At 34.3% G+C, this 20,571-nt stretch overlaps 2 protein-coding genes across 10 annotated transcripts in view; one reads left to right on the top strand and one right to left on the bottom strand.

Annotated features, from left to right (window-relative positions):
• Positions 1 to 10,120, top strand: part of LOC111508335 (uncharacterized) — a 42,428-nt gene extending 32,308 nt beyond the window's left edge. For all 4 annotated transcript variants that reach the window (XM_074175675.1, XM_074175672.1, XM_074175673.1 and 1 more), the window contains exons 14-15: positions 4,496 to 4,848; positions 9,223 to 10,120. In XM_074175675.1, coding sequence (XP_074031776.1) covers positions 4,496 to 4,848; positions 9,223 to 9,495 — 626 coding nt within the window. In that variant the 3' untranslated portion in view covers positions 9,496 to 10,120. The remainder of the gene's footprint in view (positions 1 to 4,495; positions 4,849 to 9,222) is intronic.
• Positions 10,121 to 12,876: 2,756 nt separating this feature from the next.
• The window catches only part of LOC111508333 (transmembrane protein 47), a 351,117-nt gene continuing 343,422 nt past the window's right edge, over positions 12,877 to 20,571 (bottom strand). For all 6 annotated transcript variants that reach the window (XM_074175654.1, XM_074175658.1, XM_074175655.1 and 3 more), the window contains one exon: positions 12,877 to 18,052. In XM_074175654.1, the coding sequence (XP_074031755.1) occupies positions 17,892 to 18,052 (161 nt within the window). In that variant the 3' untranslated portion in view covers positions 12,877 to 17,891. The remainder of the gene's footprint in view (positions 18,053 to 20,571) is intronic.

Below are 20,571 nucleotides of genomic sequence, written 5' to 3'. Positions count from 1 at the left end.
AATCGAAATTCCGCAACTTCTCCAACAATCAACGTTTACCAACACATCTTACAAGCGAAATCGACAGTTAATTACCTAGGTGTTACGCTTGATTCCAGACTAAATTTCAACGGCCACGTCAATAACAAAAAAAAAGTGATTGCAAGAGCTGCACATTTCACAAGTTTCACAAACCCGGGCGCAAGTGGAAACATATCAACAGCAAGCAGAATACATAAACTAATCTGTCGTCCACTTATTGAATACTCGCACCCAACAATATCAAACAAAGGGCTTGAAAACAATTAAAGTATCTGAAACAACGGCTATCAGGAAAATAACAAGATTAAGGTATCCCAATAACATCCAACACAACCCTCCGTCACTCAGAAATTTGCTAGAAAAGACGACAATGTAGAAATCATTAGAAAGTATGCTGCGACAAGAAACCCCCATGCAAGAGTATGACATCAACACCCAACACAACTTTATAAATGAAATTGTTTTGTTTGTTCTTTTTTTAAGTCATAATTTTTTTTTGTAATATTGTTAAATAAGATATGTAATTTCAAAGCAATTTTGTTATACGGGTAGAAGGACTTTGGTCGATAGCCAGTTAAGCAAAATTGTAATTTTGTTCGATAAATTACAATTGTTATTATAATTATTTAAGATTCTATATTTTGTGACTTACTTTAAAGCCAGCGTATCCTCTCACTCTTTTCATGTAGGACTACAAATACCCTGAAGTAAATAAACGGGTTCTACCGGTGAGAAAGTTATCAAAGATTAGTGCTAATAAGTGTTTAAGCGTTACATAATTATATTTCTACACCGTTCTCAAACTACTCAAAAAATGGGAGACATGGTCGGGCCTTCCACGTCGAAAAAGTTAAAACGGTCGGAGTCTCGGTCAGTAAGAGAAAAACAAATTGTACTGCGAGTATTTCACTGTCTTGAAAGAGATCATCAGCCACCAAAACATGACTTTGTGCATATGTGCTGTAATTCTATGTGTGTACCTCCGAATAACCAACCAGGCATTTCTACATCATTAAGTTCCACAATTACAAAAGATAAATTAGTTGATATGTGCTCTGATTATACCGGTGTACCAAAATCATCGATTTACAAAATACTAAGAGAAGCAGAAATTCATGGGGACGTACAAACGCCAAAAACTAGTAGCGGACGAAAAAAAATCACAGTTGATGAAGAAGCCAAAACCAGTATACGCAGAACTATTCACAGTTTCTTTTTCAGAAATGAGATGCCCACACTACAAACAGTTCTGGAGGCACTTAGCGATCATGAATTGGTCCCAAAAATGGGTAAAGAAACTTTTAGGAAACTTGTACACGAAATGAAATTTACGTACGGAAAAGTTGACAGGAAAAGCATTCTCATTGAACGTCAAGAAATAATAGCATGGAGAAGAAACTATCCAAGAAAAATTGACGAATTTCGGAAGCTCAAAAAAAATTGTACTTCATGGACGAGACATGGGTTAACCAAGGACATACGGTCAAAAAAGTATTTCAGGATGGTAATATAACAAGTGCACGACAAACCTTTATTGAAGGTTTGTCAGTTGGGTTAAAACAGCCATCTGGAAAAGGTAGTCGTCTGATAGTTAGGCATATAGGAAGCGACAGTGGATTTTTACCAACTGGTGAATTAATATTTAAATCTAAGAAAATAGGCGACTATCATGAAGAGATGAATGCGGAGGTGTTTGAAAAATGGTTTGAAGGCATCATTCAACTTGTGGAACCTGGGTCTGTCATCGTCATGGACAATGCCCCTGCCATAGTCGACATTTAGAACCATTACCGAAACAATCATGGAAAAAAGCAGCAATTCAAGAATGGTTAATTAATAAGAACATCCAATATAACAAAGATAAATTAAAGGCAGAACTACTTCAGCTAACAAAACTACACACAGACAAATATAAAAAATTCGCAGTGGATGAAATGGCGTTAAGTCGTGGAATTACAGTTTTAAGGTTACCACCATACCACTGCAAATTAAACCCAATAGAATTAATCTGGGCGCAAGTAAAAGGATATGTGGCACGAGAAAACAACATTTAAATTAGTGGACGTGCAACATCACCTACAAGAAGCTATTCGAACTGTTTCTGCAGAAGACTGGAAGAAATGCATGCAGCATGTTTTAAAAGAGGAGCAAAAAATGTGGGACGTAGACAACCGTATTGAACACAATATTGAACCAACCATAATTCACTTTGATGATAGCGGTAGCAGCAGTGACGAATCTGAGGTTGAAGATTAGACGAAAATTTGTACATTTACATTTATATTATATTCTATTATCAAAAATTTGTAATTTGTATTTTCTAGTACCCCTGACGATGAGTTTAAGTTACTCGAAAGCTTGAGAATAGTTATAAAGAGGTCACTTATCAATTTCTGCAACCCAATGGTGAAAAAAAGTTATTTATATATATATATATATATATATATATATATATATATATATATATATATATATATATTGTGTTTTTTAATAATATTGTTAATTTATTTGGTACCTACTATAATTACCACGATTATTACTCCGTTTTCATAAGGCCCACCTAATGACTACAACGATTAGGTAAATTACGATATTGCAAAGTTTTAATGAAATAAATAAAAAATGTGTATGAATATTTTAACTGATTGTACTAAGAATTTTTTTTTCATTCTTAACCCTCTCAAAAATTAATAAGCACGCCCCCGATTTGCTGTCAACTGGGCTTACTTCTACTCTCAATCATTATTGGTTTTAGTATAGTGGTCTGGGAAGTATGGTGGGCGAGGCAGAACATCGACTTTCAGTTCGTTTCATTTTCGGATAGTGATTTGTGAAACTTGTGGACGGGCCAATATGCTTTAAACTATCAAAAACCCCTTTGGACCTTTCGCAAATTTGCATGAATTGTGCTTTGAATTGCTACCGTATTCTCCAGATCTGGCCCCCAGCGACTTTTTTCAGACCTCAAGAGAATGCTCTCTGGAAAAAATTTAGAGCCGATGAAAAGGCAGTCATTGAAAGTGAGGCCTTTTTTGAAGCTAAAGACAAATCGTACTGTAAAAATGGTATCGAAAAATTGTATGAAGCTATGATCGTTGTATCGCCCTCGAAGGCAACTATTGAATAATAAAATCAAATTTTATAAAACAAATTTTTATTTGTGAAATTATAAAACAACGATAAAAATAAAAACAACAATAAAAATTGTTTCTGTTAGCCTACGAACTTCAGCCCAACTGTTACGCAAGGTAATGATACTCAGTTTGAATATTTGATGTTGACATATTTTACTATTTTTCGCAGTCTCAATACCAATTCAAGGTCAGACATATATTCTCATAATTCTCATGTATGACAGTTGATGTAGTTTGAAATTATATCAATTATGGACGGTTTTAATTTTTCTGGTTCATAGACTACATTTTTAAAATTTTTGTTGTCTTTATCAATTGTTGACATTATCTTTCAAATGAAGTATCATAATGCGAAATTCGGAACAGTTGTTTTTCCCGTAAGAGGGTGTCAAAATGAAAACTTATGTGTAATAACTGCCTGGAATTCGTTATAAAATTCCTTTTTTTAAATGATGTGTCACTCTTAGTATTTTCCTATTCAACTTCTAAGGGAGATGGTCACCAAGGGGCGAGGAGGAAGTAAGGCAGAAAGATGTCCCTAACAAATGTCCGTGAAGATATTCAAACTTTCTCGGTGCCGCACACTGTAACGTATTGTTATGAAAAATCAAGTAACAAGAAAAGTACTGAGCAAATCATGTGGAAGCAGGTAGACAGATATTCTTGCAGGAGAGATAGACAGTGGTTATTCAATCTATAAGAGGATTAACAACACTGTATTTGAAAATCTATTTCCATAAAAAAATAAAACTGAGCTGTGACAAAAGAACGAGAAGCAAATAATGTTCACAAACGTAGACAAGTTTCAAAATTTGAATGTCAAAAAGTATTTATGGTTTATATCATGCAAAAATGGACTTGGCAAGACAACCTCAATGAATATTAAAAAAAATGGCTTGCGAACCAGTTGTAAATAGAATAGCATATAACTAACTGGTACATCTGGTTTGAAAGTTATAAATATTAAGCCAAAAATTGGCATGATGAATATATAATAGATTCCTAAATATGCCCCTTATGCCAACAAATACATTCAACATTAGCCATCATATTAATGTCCCTAAGTCGCCTTTGTGAACCTACTCCTGCTGATTGAGTAGAGTGTGGTCACGTTATTAGAAACATATTTCCATTTAATACTCGGAGTGTATAATCAAAAACCTTTTCGCACAGAAACAACGAATGTAATGTGTTAATTGTCAGTGTTATGGAATTGAGTTAACAATTATAAATAAACATTTATCTCACCACATTACTTTCTTGTTTTATGTGTTTGAATTTTACAAAGAAGAAATTATATATTCATACTATATTTGATGATGTCTGTTATATTAAAACAGGTGAAAGAATACGACCAAGAACAAAAAACGTCAGCTATCACGTTCTCCAACCAGAAAAACTCCCGTTGGCGACCTTTCCAGAGCCGGTAAATGATGCTCAGGAGGCTGTCAACAATCTCCTCAAACAAGAAAGTGTTACTGATGAACAGGAACTGCAGGAGAATCAACAACACATCAATGGAGTTGTCTTTGCGGACCAGTTTGAGCAGCCTCCAGAAGTAGCTGCCGAGCAGACCGTGGAAAGTGAGGTGGAACCTGTGGTAGAGATGAGGAAGACAAGATCAAGGAGCACCAGTAGTAGCAACAGTAACAGTTTGAAGCCCGGAAGGCATATTATTGGACCTGGCAGTAAGGTTAGTTGAAAATTACTGCTTTTCTGTTACATATTTGAAATCTTTTCAATTTCTATTGATAAAAATGTATGTTGAAATATTTTTTCTCATAGTGATGGAATTATCTAAAAGAACAATTCGTTCAGGCTAGTCTCAAAATACCTACACTGTAGGTTAATGGACTGCCACCTATCAGAAAACAACTACTCCCCTAGGTAATACCACGAAGGGCGTTGGAAGGGTTCTTCACTGAAGTTATTCCTGCATATTCTGTTGGCGATACAACTCCTGCAATTGATTTTCAAATAATGGAACACACTTGCAGACAGGCCACTCGTCAGTGCAAGATCAAATTCCTTCATAGTATCATTCCTCATGTGTAACTACCTGCGATATTAACTTTGAGTCCACTCAAGTAGCCAATAGAAAGGGGGCCCAAAAAATATGGAGTGTAATGAAATTATTGTACGAAGGTGTATCTAAACTAAACTGAAATGATATGGTGGGTGAAGTTATTATTGTACAGGATTCTACTGAAAGATAGTATCAGAAATATTTGGACCTACGAAAAATTGTTCTTGTCCAGAAAAACTAGCGGGGAAATTTCTCAAATATCAAAATGACTACTTACGATATATTTGAAAAGCACGATTGCTCAAGTGGTTTTTCAGATTTTGAAGAGGTGAAATGTCCATTTATGACAAACGTTGCTCTGGTCATTCTTCCACTGTTCTACTCAATAAAAAAAGTTGTTGTTCAGCTACTTGTAGTGACTTGAAGTTTAGTTCAGCAAATTTTAATGAAGAAAGTCGAAAAACGTGACTATTGAATTATTGCCTAATATAAAAATAGCAGTAATAAAACTGTTAAAATCAGTATAAAAATAAAATTGTGATATTTTCACTGAACAGTTTACAAAATTGCAACACGTGTTTCACTATTTGATAGCTTTCTCAGGTGTGTATATACAGTATAAATACGCCTTAGAAAGGTATTGTATGTTTTGTAAACTATTCTGTGAAAATATCACAATAGTGTTTCTTGAATATGTTATGGATTTTCATCAAGTATCGGCCTATCTCATCACATACAATAATTCCCATTATACAAGCAGGAAGATCTGTTCGATGCATATACAGGGTTTAACATTAAAAATACGAACTGTTTTAATTTGTTGTACTGTATGCAAAACTGAAGTTTTCTTACAAAAACAAGCTCTTCGGTATAAATTATAAATGGGAGAAAAACTGATTTTTTATTCCTTTTTTTTTTCTTTAGAGATACATTCATTGTAATTTTTGAATAGAAACACTATGTACCTATATATGTGTGTGTATGTATATGTATACATATATATTCTTATGTCTAGATAAAACAAAAATGTCATAATATAAATGCAGCATTTGATGAAAAGCACATACAGAATATAATAAAAGTCATCGTTTTGTAATGTATTACATAAGTTTTCGGTATATTAATACATATACAGGGTGTAACTGAATAAGTGTAAAACATTTAAGGAGGTGATTCCTCATCGTAAAAAAGATAGGATCTTTCATATAAAGAAACTTCATTGGAGCATCCCTTGTTAAGATACAGCCCCTTAAAGGGTGTACATAAAATTTGTATAACACTTTTTTCACAAGCACTGAAAAAGTTACAATATTGAAATTAACCTGAAGTTTTGTACTACCAAAAAGACACTTAGCCAGTTGGTTGGTTTACCCCATGGTTGTAAGGGGTGGAAAACGCAACCCCTAAAATTTATTTTGAATGTAACTTTTTGTCTTATTATTTATCATTTAAAATTTATTTCCGATAGCCTGTTTCATTCTAAACAAAAAATATCTCTTGGGTTTTTTGCCCAAAATAAACCAGTTCGCAGCAAAAAATTATTTTACGAACAACTACAAAGATATATCGTCATAAATGTGAACTGCATTTATTGTTATTTTGTAGTTAGTACCTGCATTAAACGATTAAAGGGTAATAAACAAAACTAATTTATTAATAACAAAACACACAACATGTAGAAATCATAGTAACGTTCAATATGTCTAAGTTTAGACATTACGCATGTGTCTAGACGTCGGCGCATTGAGCCACGTATTCGCTCAAATATTCGTGGAGTATCTCTGATTACCCTGCACGCATCGATGATGCGGTTTCTCAAGTCCTCTACATCGCGAACAGGAGTACGATAAACCAAATGCTGTAAATGGCCCCAAAAATATAAATCGAGAGGATTGAGATCCGGGGATTGAGCGGGCCAGTTCTGTGGTCCTTCTTGACCTATCCACTGATTTGCATATGTTTCAGTTAAATGCTGACGTGCTACTTGACTAAAATGGGCGGGAGCCTCATCATGCATAAAAAACATATTCCTTCTGACGCCCAAAGGAACTTCCTCCAGCAGTACTGGATGCACTTCTCTTAAAAATTGAAAGTATGCCTCACCATTTTATCGAGGAGGTAGAAAATGAGGCCCAATTAAATCATCCCCCAATAACTCCGAGCCACACGTCTGTGAATTGTATCGCCTTCGGAAAGTCACAATTTCTTCTAATCATTTCCAGCATCCAATTGGAAAATTCAAGACGGTTAGGAAAGTCTCGCGGTATCAGTGTCTGTACTCGTTGCAGATGGTAAGCATATTAGAGTTGTTCCTTTAAAATTCGAAGTACCGTCATATGATCAACATTTAGCTGGAAACCAATCTTTCTAGTACTGGTAGTAGGTTGTTCTTCAATCAAATTAAGTACTGCTTCCTCAAGCTTGTTGTTTGTACTTCTCGATGGCGAACACAATCCTGCGTTCTTTTGTCGAATGAACCATATTCTCGTAATCATTGATGAAGTCGAGCAAATATTCTATGTGAAGGATGCTGCCGTTGAGGATACATTTCAGCATATCTTCTAGAAGCTTCTAACCCTATCATAGTTTGGAAGAGTATTTTAGCGAATCCTATTGATAATATATTACTAATATTTTTACTACTATTGTACCATCACTTTATACATGGTGGTATTTTATCTATACATTTTTAGAACTTTTTTTTATATTTACATTTATTCATTTTTGGAACTTTTTTATATTTACATTTATACTTTTTTAGTACTTTTTTTATATCAACATTATATTTCTTGGACTCAATAAGATGCAAATCTTCGGACAACAAAGTATATTTTGATTTGATTTGAACCCATTTCCCTGAGACAGACCGTAAACGTAATGCATATCAGCCATTTCCTCATTGGTGTATGCCATTTTAATAACAAGTGAATTATTAAAGTAACAAATTAAGAACAGAACACACACACAGAACCCACAATTAGCATTAATTCAATTTCAAAAATTCACAAACTGTGTTTAATTGTCACTATCGCTAATAGCGACCTACTAGATAGATTAGTTTCGTATTTTCGCATTTATGACGATATATCTCTGTAGTTGCTCGTAAAATAATTTTTTGCTGCGAACTGGTTCATTTTGGGCAAAAAAGCCATGAGACATTTTTTGTTTAGAATTAAACAGGCTATAAGAAATAAATTTTTAAATGATAAACAAATAATAAGACAAAAAGTTACATTGGAAATATATTTTAGGGGTTGCGTTTTCCACCCCTTACAACCATGGGGTAAACCAAATAAATTACTGGCTAAGCGTCTTTTTGGTAGTACAAAACGTCAGGTTAATTTCAATATTGTAACTTTTTCAGTGCTTGTGAAAAAATTGTTATACAAATTTTATGTACCCCCTTTAAGGGGCTGTATCTTATTAACAAGGGATGCTCCAATGAAATTTCTTTTTATGAAAGATCCTATCTTTTTTTCGCTGAGGAATGACTTCCTTAAATGTTTTACACTTATTTAGTTATAAAGCTCATAACATGGAATACTAGATAAATGAAACCCCACGCGCAATATATGATTTTTGTGATAATAATAAACGTTATTATTATTAAGAAAGAGAAGAGTTGTCAAGAGAGATATTTTAAAATGAAAAGAAAGGAAATGAGGTCTAGATCCTAGACTCCTAAATGGTGGTCCGCGGAATCCTGGAGTCACAGAGGTTCCGAGCGCTCTGTCTGAGATCTGAATACCCTCTCATTGTTAAAAAGTTATTTCAGTTCTGTTCTATTTGTGACGATTTACCGATGCGAGACTGGATTTTCAGCTCACGCTTACACAAAAATTCAATATAGAAACAGACTGGATGCAGCTTCAGATCTTCGCATCCAACTGTCAAACATATGGCCTAATTTTAGTGCTATGTTGAAAATTTCCATTTATAATTTTTTCTTTCTGCGAGTAATGCTATAAATGAATTTCAATTGTCGACTCGACAAAAATATTAATTTTTTTCAACTTCGAAATACTATTGTATTTGTTTTAGGTTCGACTAGTCAAAGGAGGAATGATAGTATCCAAAGCGAAAAATAGAAAATCAGAATCTGAAAACGACTGCTCAGAACCTGCGCCCACTGAAGGAGCTCAGCAACAAGTGCATCACATTAAACAGGAGATCGTCGATCCCAGTCCCCTGCATGAACTCGCCGAAATTTCGATGCAGCATGCCAACGCCCAGAATCTCTTCAAGTGCGAGATGTGCAGTGAAGTGTTTTCAGACAGAGCACAGCTGCTAGTACACGTCCCCATCCATATTTGATGTTAGATGTATATAAACTGCATTGTGAAGCTGATTCTGTTGAAATTGTTTGATATCGAGTGTAAGCAGCAACTGACTGATTTGTCAGTATTCAGATGTATGACTGGTTCTTCAAAAATTGATGGTAACTTGTTTCAGACCACCCTGAAAATGTAAATAATGGTGAATTAAACAAAATGATTGTTACTTCACTTCCCAGTCTGGAGCAAATTTGTTTTATTTTTAGACTCTACTGGACTGTTGTATTTATTATTATGTTCACAGTTATTTATTGTTGAATACTTTCGATGAGTTATACTGGATGAATCAAATATTGTGTATATTTGTAACGAATTGATATAAATATTATAAATATACTTAGCTTTAAAGTGTCTGTATAAATCTAACTTATCTATATTTTTATATAATTTATCCTGTTTTTCAATAGGAAGTTGTTGGAAGTATTTTATAGATGTCTTAGTGTTGTGGTACTTTATGTTAACATATTAGATGAAAGTATCACACATGATAGTTTATATTTTAATCACTTGTCTTACATGTATATATTGGCAGAGGTGGGACAGTCTGTAATTATGCCTTTTCGCTGATATTTGATGGAAATAAATATTTGGTTAGGTAATGTGAAGTTATTTGTTTCCTTACACACATTCGAGTAGAGGTTAGGTTAGGTCTAAAGTAACTGTGTCTCTTCGACCCTCCACCGCAACCCGCAAGGGTTTATTGTGGCTCAAACCTATTCACACTCGACCAAATAAACCCAGCTTCTTAAGGAAGCCGATTAGTTTGTATGGTGAGTGATCTTTCAGGGCAGATGGTAAGAGTATGGCTCTGCCGAACTCTAAAAACCTGATTCGGTTTCCAACGGGGCAGGCACAAAGTATGTGTATCATTTTCCAAACAGAGGTGACACACACTGTCTTCCAACACTCCGAGTCTCTGTATATGATTATTCAAATGACGGTGACCTGTAAGAAGGACTGTTAGACATCGTAGTTCATCCCTACTGTAGTCCAACAACTGTCTGGAAGAGTTATATACCAAATTGTCTCAAGAATCTATTAATGGATGGCACCACATCTGGATTACAGATAAACGCCTACATACTGAGATGGGCATTGGGAATTAAATCATACTAGGATGGGAGGGTCGCACGCCAAATTACCTCAAGAGTCTATCAACAGATGGCGCCACATCTTGACCACAGTTAAACGCTCACAATGAAAGGATAAGTGAATCACACTAAGATGGAAAGGAGGGCACGTTCGATAGAATTAGATTGCACTCAAATCCAGCTTTCCGCGATCTACACGATGAGTTAAATATGGATGACCCCAGATTCCGAGAAAGGGACAAACATCCCAGGCCGACTAAACAGAATAACAGACCGCCCCCGCTAGTCGTCAGGCGACTTAGGTAAGTATAACACTAACCAGATACGCTCTCTTCCAGGTAGGTTCAGCGAAGAACACCGCGATCGCGACTCTAAAAATTTTTCTTAGATGCAGTGAGAAACGCTCGATGCATTAACACAAAGCCGCCGGTTAGTTTTTGGGGCCCCTATGCTTAAATTCAGTTAGGAATAGTCAGATAAAGCAACGAATCTATAAGAAAGTAAAAGCACCTAAAGGCTGACTTTCGACCCAAAGAGGTCAGATGTCAATCTTGCTGAAGTGCCCATCAGCAAGTTGAGGACCGCTTGGAGAGCGGGGGTGGATAGAGTGGGGTAGTAGGTTCTCCTCGCTAAATAGCTGGGGGGAAGCTTCTACTTCAGGGCACTCAACCCGGGAGGGGGCATGGGGGGGAGAGGGAGGATACATATCATATTGTCTCAAGAAACGGTCTAGAGTATCACCCAAATTACCTCAATAATCCATCAACAGATGGCGCCACATCCTTACCACAGTTGCACTCTCACAATGAAAGTATAAGTAAATCACACCAAGATGGGAAGGTGGGAGGGTTATAAGCTAAATTGCACTAGAAACCTACCATATTGTCTCAAGAAACGATCTAGAGTATCAACCAAATCACCTTAATAATCCATCAACAGATGGCGCCACATCCTTACCACAGTTGCACTCTCACAATGAAAGTATAAGTAAATCACACTAAGATGGGAAGGTGGGAGGGTTATAAGCTAAATTGCCCTAGAAACCTACCATATTGTCTCAAGAAACGATCTAGAGTATCAACCAAATCACCTTAATAATCCATCAACAGATGGCGCCACATCCTTATCACAGTTGCACTCTCACAATGAAAGTATAAGTAAATCACACTAAGATGGGAAGGTGGGAGGGTTATAAGCTAAATTGCCCTAGAAACCTACCATATTGTCTCAAGAAACGATCTAGAGTATCAACCAAATCACCTTAATAATCCATCAACAGATGGCGCCACATCCTTATCACAGTTGCACTCTCACAATGAAAGTATAAGTAAATCACACTAAGATGGGAAGGTGGGAGGGTTATAAGCTAAATTGCCCTAGAAACCTACCATATTGTCTCAAGAAACGATCTAGAGTATCAACCAAATCACCTTAATAATCCATCAACAGATGGCGCCACATCCTTATCACAGTTGCACTCTCACAATGAAAGTATAAGTAAATCACACTAAGATGGGAAGGTTATAAGCTAAATTGCGCTAGAAATGGTCTATCTTGACATTTGATAAATACCACAATAGAAAGGAAAATGTACTTCAAATATAGTAGCTATTTTGCTAAAATAAGTCAACCAGGTTCCCCATTTATTCCTACTTTAAATTGCTCTCATGTCAGAGCTTTTATAATATCAAGCTGTAGATTTAGTTACGCTATGAAAGTGGTTCCATCTATGGATCTGAAATGAAAAAAGTAATATTCCAAACTGATGATTTCGTTATATTTTCGCAGAAAACTATTGACGATAAACCATTACTCAACAGATGATGCTACTTCTGGATTACTCAATGTCAAGCTAGAAGCAGACGTGACTAGAATTGCCAGAATATTGATAAAAAATTAGTTATCTCCATCAATTCAGAACTCTTTTATGTATTAGCTGGTTGAAAATTAAGTTGTAGTTCAGAAGTGGTGCCATCTACAATCTAACAAACACTTTTCCCAAACATTATAACAGCAAAACTCTTCTCGACGCGCGTTTCACCAACCAAGATGGCGGCTTCAGAATATGAAGTGAACAGTTTATTTACTTCATCTCCTGAAGATGCCAACTTGGTTAGTGTAACGCGCGTCGAGAAGAGTATTGCAGTTCTGGTGTTTACGAATAGGAAAAGCGATTTTGGATTTATTCTAGGTCAGAGGTTCCAGTTTTATTTTTCAGTCTTTTATGAAGTTCATCTTCCAATTCGCATTTCAAGGAAATGAAAACAACATTTTTTTACAAATATTCCGTTTTATTTTTGAATATTATTACAGAAATCATTCAAAGTAATGTTATAAATAGTATTGAAATATATAAAGTCAAGATCTCAAAGTAAATAATTATGATACTTTCAATTATTGTAAATTTTTAAACAAATTACCTCAATATTTATTTCAATATTATTACTAATTTGCTGACATCAGAAAAAATGCTTTCTTTAAAGTAATAATATATTTTAAAATTTCCATCCACCCACTTGCTCAAAAAAAACTCAAAAAAAAAATACAGGAGTTGTACAAAAATAATTAGTTGAAAACAATGTAAAATAAAGTAATTGTATACAGTTTTATGATTTACCACTCAATAAATATTTACATAAGCTATATATCACATTGCTACATTTTCAACATGCTATTATCAATGTTTGGGACACAATATATACATGAATAAATTAAACTAAGTCCTATTTTACTCGGAAAATGTTACAAAAATTATACACAAATGAAAATATTAAAATAAGTCTTTTGGCAGTTGTTAATAATTAAAAAAAAATCAAATTGGTCCAGATTTTTTGTACAATAAGTATAGATTGGAAAACAATTGACTGCTAAATTAAAAAAAAACATCTTAATATTTCTGGATCTAATTCACTTTACTCACATTAGTTATCCAGAAAATACCAATTCAATGTTTTTGTCAATTTATTTATACAAATACTTACGTACATTCTCAATATCCACAAGTCGACTAGAAATATTAGTCTCTGTGTAAAATAGCTTTCAAATATACTCTTAAATTATTTATTTCAATAACGATATGCTTATTTTATACATATATTGTAAACCTACCGTTAGGTTCAAGAAAAAACTGGATAAAATGTCACATATATAAATTAGTTCAGCCAAATAATTCGAAAAACACTCCGTGTTGCTCATTACAGAACACAATACTTATAATAATATCTATTAGAAGTTCAACAAAATCAATCGAGGTGCCTTCATCACCCTGTATAAATGGCAGATACATAAAAGTAGGCATCACTCGAGTAAATAAATATCATGTATAATATCACACAATCATAGCAGCCATAGACGAAACACAAAACCGAGAGCAACACTTCCAACGCAAAAACCTTAAATCTAATTTAGTACAAAAATCGATAATTCTCTATCAAAAATTAAACTTTAATGCCCGTTAATTCGAAAACAAAAATTGATTTTCACCATCAAGTTATCTAAATATATTGACACACTACTTGTTACTGTTCAAACATGTATATGAGTTATGGACGAACAAGTAATTTTCTGGAGAAAATCAGAGCTTTTTATTGACATCTTTTTAGATTTTCACCTTACGATACAGTTTTTATTTTTTCAGATCGTGAAAGGTGAATATCCTCAAAAAAGGTCGATAATACGGATATTGGTCGATTTGAGATGCATTGTAATAAATTGCTGAATATGAATGCAGCAATAATTGAGAATCTGTTTTTACTACAAATGAATACTCACTCAGTTTTTGACAGCAATAATTCTTCCAACAAACTACACTCAGTAATCGATTTTATGTAGATCAAAAATTAATCAAAGACATTATAGTTTCATCTGGACTGCCACAGAAAGTGAGAAATCCAATCTGAATATTTTGGAATTGCTCTTTGGTGTCTACCCACCATCAGCGGAATACTCGTAACTATATTTACAGTATTGAAAACTTTGATAAGCATTTCAAAAAACAGTCTTTGATTTGACTTCCTCAACTACTCCATTCTAAATATTCTGCCGATTGACACAGTATCAACAGAAAGTTATTCAAGAATCGGAAGTGTATCAATTAAAAGTTTGAAGTGGAGAAGTGAAGTTATCAAAAAATTATTGAAATTATTCACCAATATACAAGGTTTCAAATGAGAAGGTGGTGTATGATTTTTTTTAATAAAAAAAATATATTACGTTCTTTATTCGGATGGCGATAGAAATATTTTTTCAATAATGAAAAAACTATATTTATAAAATATCCTAATAAGATAACAAGACTCCACAACTAAATTTACATTGAGAATGGAAACTTTTGAATAGATCAGTTTTTGACAGTATTTTTGGCTACTTTTAAACTGCTCGGCATATTATCAGTGGAATCCATATATGGAAAGTAATATGATATTCCATTAAACAAATCTAGCTTCGATTTGTCATAATTTTATTGATACCCTGTATATTGTAAATAATTTTAAAACCCCAACATACTGATATCTAAAACTTTTATATGAAACATTTTTTATTAACTTCACTTCAAACTTCTCATGAAAATTCGTTGTGACACACACTTCATGAAGTGCACACCTTCAAAATGAATGTATGTTCTTCCTTTGGCGTGTTTAGCATACATTAGTATTCATTACTCACTGTCAAAATCCAAAAATATTTGTAGTCGACTCGATTGTGACGAGTTTAACTTTTTAACAAATACCCTCTCGTTTCACAAAATTCATATACACGTTTATCTGGAGTATTCTTTGAAGAATTGTTACATAAGTCTTTTTGCACACATCTAGCCTGCCCGGGTTGCCTCTCAGTCGCGCACATCACTCATTCCATTACAAAATTATCGGAAATTACTCGAATTTACTATTCTGAAATGATAAAATCATCCTTAGCAAATGACACTTTCATCATTTTATTCAATTTACTATTATTTTCATTAGGTATTATTTTAAAGTCTTATAAATATTTCAGTGGTTCATATTCGAAAACAGATTGAGAAGTTTGTATGGGTTATTTAAATTCTTCAGGTTCTATTTCCTTCAGTATCCAAATTTCTTCATAAACACATTTCTGGAATAATATTCCGATAATTTGCATATAAAAAACTGTTACCACTACAAAAACGGCTGACTGGCAATAATTTTTTACCAGGCAAGCAAATGAATATAAATCAAAAAGTCTAATCAGTTTGATCATACTGTACCAGGTACTGACAAAATTACGAGAATTTTTCGACTCCACAGAATTAATCTGTCGAAATAGAATAATAAAAAAAAGAGTGAATTATGAATAACAGATAAGAATTATATTATTGAATGCCTTATTGGATAAAAATAAATACCAAGTCAGGCCGTGACAGTTGATGAAAATTGAGGTGTATGAATTTAATCAAACAAAATTTGGTATCAATGAAAAGAGATACCAGAATTTGATTACAGTCACAGTAACAAAAAAACGCAAAAATCAATAGAACCATTGAATATAAATTTTCCACATAAAAATAATTCACAAGGTACTGACATATAAAGATTGAAAGATCACTAACGTACATTTTGAATAAATTATAAAATAAATGATTTTACAAAAGCAGTCTTCATTTGTGATTTATAGCTTTGGGTTTATCTTTTCATTGTCTTCCTTTAACCACAGTCTGAAATGTTTCAAGGTGTATCAAAAGTGGTTTTAAAATCACCACTATTGTGGTACAACTGAAAAACCAGTTAAATATGAAATATTTCCTGAAAACTTGTAAAACAAATTCCAAAATACTTACTTTATTGTAATAAGAGTGACAATTGACAGATGAGGGGTTTGAATTTGGAATATTTGATTGTTAGTAACTCTGTTATCTTTTGCTGTTTAGAGAAAGACAAAACATTTTCTGAACCAATTAGTTTTTGTGTTTCAATGACTACGTACGTAATTTTTAGCATTAAACAGTTTCAGTTATCATCACTTGACTCATTTAGTTACTGAAAACAGTAAACCCTAGTAAACCCAATATAAACCAAGTGAAAAGTTTTCTCAACCACGTGGTTGTCTGTTGTTGCCTCTTTGCGCCTTCGTTTTTTGCGGTTTATCTTGTTTTCACTTGCTGGAAACCGTCCTCCGACTCGATTTCCGAGCTTGTCACAGGACCTCTTGGCCGCTTAGTTGTTCGTGGATCCACTTGTGGGGCAATGTACCCAATTTCTTTTTAGCTCTCATTTAAAAAATATTACAGATGAAAACACACACATGTCTAATGATGAACTGAGGTCTCTTTTTACACCAAAATTTCAATATTCACATCAACCAATGTAAGATTAATTTATTGTAAAATTTATGGTCACAGTGTACGATTCCCAGTTTTCACTTCGTAATTAATTTAGCTATTGACTGCCGTCAGATATTCTGGTTAGTATAGTTCAAAAAGTGGTTATTTTTGGACCATATCTTTAATAAATTCATCGTCGATTCCCCCCCATCCCTTGGGCGCAAAGATCCAGGGCTAAATTCACAGAAGACAAACCAATTGGCGGCAACAAAATTTGTTGGCAATTCAACTCAATTAATTTTAAATAATTGAACTATGGAAGGAGAAATCACACAATATTATTATCCTTATCTATACTATGATTCCAAAATAGTAAGCACTAAATTCTCAGAAATGACTGACGCTGTTGCCTTAACCTGTATCTTGCAGTGGCGTACGGAAATTAAACTAAATAGATGAGGAAAAATGATGAGAAAATATAAAGAATCACAACCTTGACAACAATGTTTTCGTTTTACTGCAATGATATTTATATTTGTATGTACTTTCATGGTTTTTTGATTTATGATGGTTTATGATTTCTGTAAAGCAAAAAGCATCTTAAATGAAAAACTAAACTATCAACTATTGTTCCACCAGGTTATGACTAAAAATGAAAGTTTCTCATACTAACAAGTACAGAATGGAAGATAAAAATCCGACAAATTTGTACGTTACCCAACTTACTGAACCAAAAATGAAGACACTAACTAGAGACCAAGACGAGTATACCTCTCTGAAGTATCAAAAAATAAAACTTAAAACTAAAACTGTACAATCTCGACGTAAAACGAAAAAACAAAAACGAACTTCAGTTAATCAAACTGATCAGCGTTGGACATCCAATAACTGATAACAGGCAAGCACACCATTCACACATATCTCTCATTCGTTGCGCACTCTCTGAGAGAAGCGACATGAGTCCTTTTACGATCAGAGAACAACGTCGGGCAGACTATGTGGCCACTAGGCACGCGAATCGTTGTCGTGCACGATTTTCCTTTCTTTGTAGTAGATCTCTTCGCTCTCCTTGTCGCACATCAACAGGATAACTGCTCCGAAGAGGAAAATGGCGGCACCCCAGCCCACTCCGTACGCCCATCCGAACTCCCATATCGTTCGGTTACCTGAAATATTTGTGACAGTTATTAAAAGTTGGTAAACATCAGGTTTGTTTCGTAAACACCAATCTTCCACACTGGGCCATTTCTGCCAAAAGTTATTCTCCCTTTTTGCTCGATGTTACTTGAGCGAGCAGAAATAGATAATAATTTTTGGATATGATTCATATTAATAACGTTCGGTTACGTTAGGATCGAGTGGCTAGCAATTGTTCAGATAAGGTTTATTTCTACATGTACAAACAATGAATGCCCATTAACTGCTCAAGATGGAAATATAGATACAGACTGACGATATGTTTACACAATTCATAAAAAAATCAACCTAAACACATAACATACGGGCTGATTCACGGTGGATGGCACATTAGACGTTTCTGGTGAACCAGACAACGGATCACTTTGAAAATTTAATGGAGGGCATATTCGGACATTCTCTAGCCAACTAAAATATTTTCGACAATGCGGTGTTGCCGCTTCTATTAGAAAGCAGTAGCAACTTTGATTTTTCAAATGGAACACTCTGTATATAATATTATTTTTGGAATCTCCAACAATTGCCCGACAACTTTTCTTGATATCTCCCTATACCTATCTGTTACCGTTTTCGAAATAAAAATTAATTTCAATTTTTTTCTTCGAAAATCATGACTTCTAAAAATGCCGATATCTATGATATCGAAATTTGGTTTGGAGTTAGGTGATACTTGAACACTTCCCACACGTCAGCCTAATCTCCGTTACTTCAATACAGGGTGGTAAAAAAATACATTTTTTTCGTTTGCTTGAAAAAGTTGCTGAAATTTGATTATTTTAAATGGAACACCCTGTATATTATTGAAAATTCGGAAAGCTGCTGAAATTTGCTTTCTTTCTATGTATATCATACCTATACCTAACTAGTCAAGTTTCGGACTTATGAACATTTATTTGTGAAAATGGCCCTTCAGAATGGTATTTCCATTCGGTATTTGGTAAGCAGGCCATGATTACTATTTGACAGTAGCGTTGTGACATTCTCCTAATAATATCGACATTTTCGTCACTTCAGAAGTTGCAAATACCTTCAAAACGATGGAACAAAACTATTCAAACGAAGTTCTTATGAATTTGTATATTATTTTTGGACAGTGTGACAAAATTACCAGCAGAACATGTAGAAATGTATCCGAATCTACCGCCAATGAACCTCAAGAAATTTATACGAATTCAGAACAATTTCAATATGTTTGGATAAACTTTAAAAAAGCACCAAGAAACTTGAAATTGGAAATATTGATATGAATAATTATAAAAAAGTAAAACAATCATGTGGAATATTTCAAAATATGTTCGAACCGCTGGCCGTTTACTTCCAAGCACTTTAAAATGCGGGTGTTGACTGCTTTCGTGGTGGCAGATCTGATTTCATCGGGATCCATATCTTCAAATGTTTGGGCAATCCTTTCTAACAATTCATCTCTCGAACGCACGGGTATTTTGTAAACTTTTTCTTTAAACATTCCCCACAAATAAAAATCTAATGGATTAGGATCGGGTGATCTCGCTGGCCAATTCCATGGTCCCAAGCGCCTCATCCACCGATCGTCAAATAGTCTATCCAGTTCTGCGCTCACTTCTCTTGTGCAATGTGCAGGAGCTCCGTCTAGTTGGTACCAACAGTTTCGATAATCTTCGAGTGGCAGATTATCCACGAAACTGTCTACAGTATTCTCCAAAATATTCAGGTAGCTTCTGGATGTTAATGACTCCTCGTATATCACGTACCTCAATTTGTTGTCCATCAACATGCAACGGCTTCTTTTGTGACGTGAGGATTTTCACTGGACCAATAATGACGATTTTTTCTATTGAAAATCCCTTCTCTCGAAAATTTCGATTCATCAGTCCAAATAATTTTATTTAAAAAAAGTGGATCTTCTTGAATGCGTGTCAACAACATTTCACAAAATTCTACTCTCTGTTGAGGATCTTGAGGCTTCATTGCTTGAATTTTGGTGAATTTATAATCATGCATTTTATGTCTTCGCAAGATTCTTTGAACCGATGAATATTTTATACCCAAATCTTCTTCAGCACTTCTTATCGATGACTCGGGAAATGCGTGAAAATATGCTAAGACATTAATCTGGTTGTCTTCGAAAGTTACGGGTCGAGGCAAGTTTCTTAGTGCTTTTAAAGTTGATCCAAATGCATTGAAATTGTTCTGAATTCGTATAAATTTCTTGAGGTTCATTGGCGGTAGATTCGGATACATTTCATTGAACTTTCTACATGTTCTGCTGATAATTTTGTCACACTGTCCAAAATTAATAAACAAATTCATAAGAACTTCGTTTGAATAGTTTTGTTCCATCGTTTTGAAGGTATTTGCAACTTCTGAAGTGACGAAAATGTCGATATTATTAGGAGAATGTCACAACGCTACTGTCAAATAGTAATCATGGCCTGCTTACCAAATACCGAATGGAAATACCATTCTGAAGGGACATTTTCACAAATAAATGTTCATAAGTCCGAAACTT

This window comes from Leptinotarsa decemlineata, unplaced genomic scaffold (assembly GCF_025532065.1).
Source record: "Leptinotarsa decemlineata unplaced genomic scaffold, Ldec_3_MD MMD2_tig00001064_RagTag_RagTag, whole genome shotgun sequence".
NCBI lineage: Eukaryota > Metazoa > Arthropoda > Insecta > Coleoptera > Chrysomelidae > Leptinotarsa > Leptinotarsa decemlineata.
This window is presented reverse-complemented; position numbering and strand designations above follow the sequence as displayed.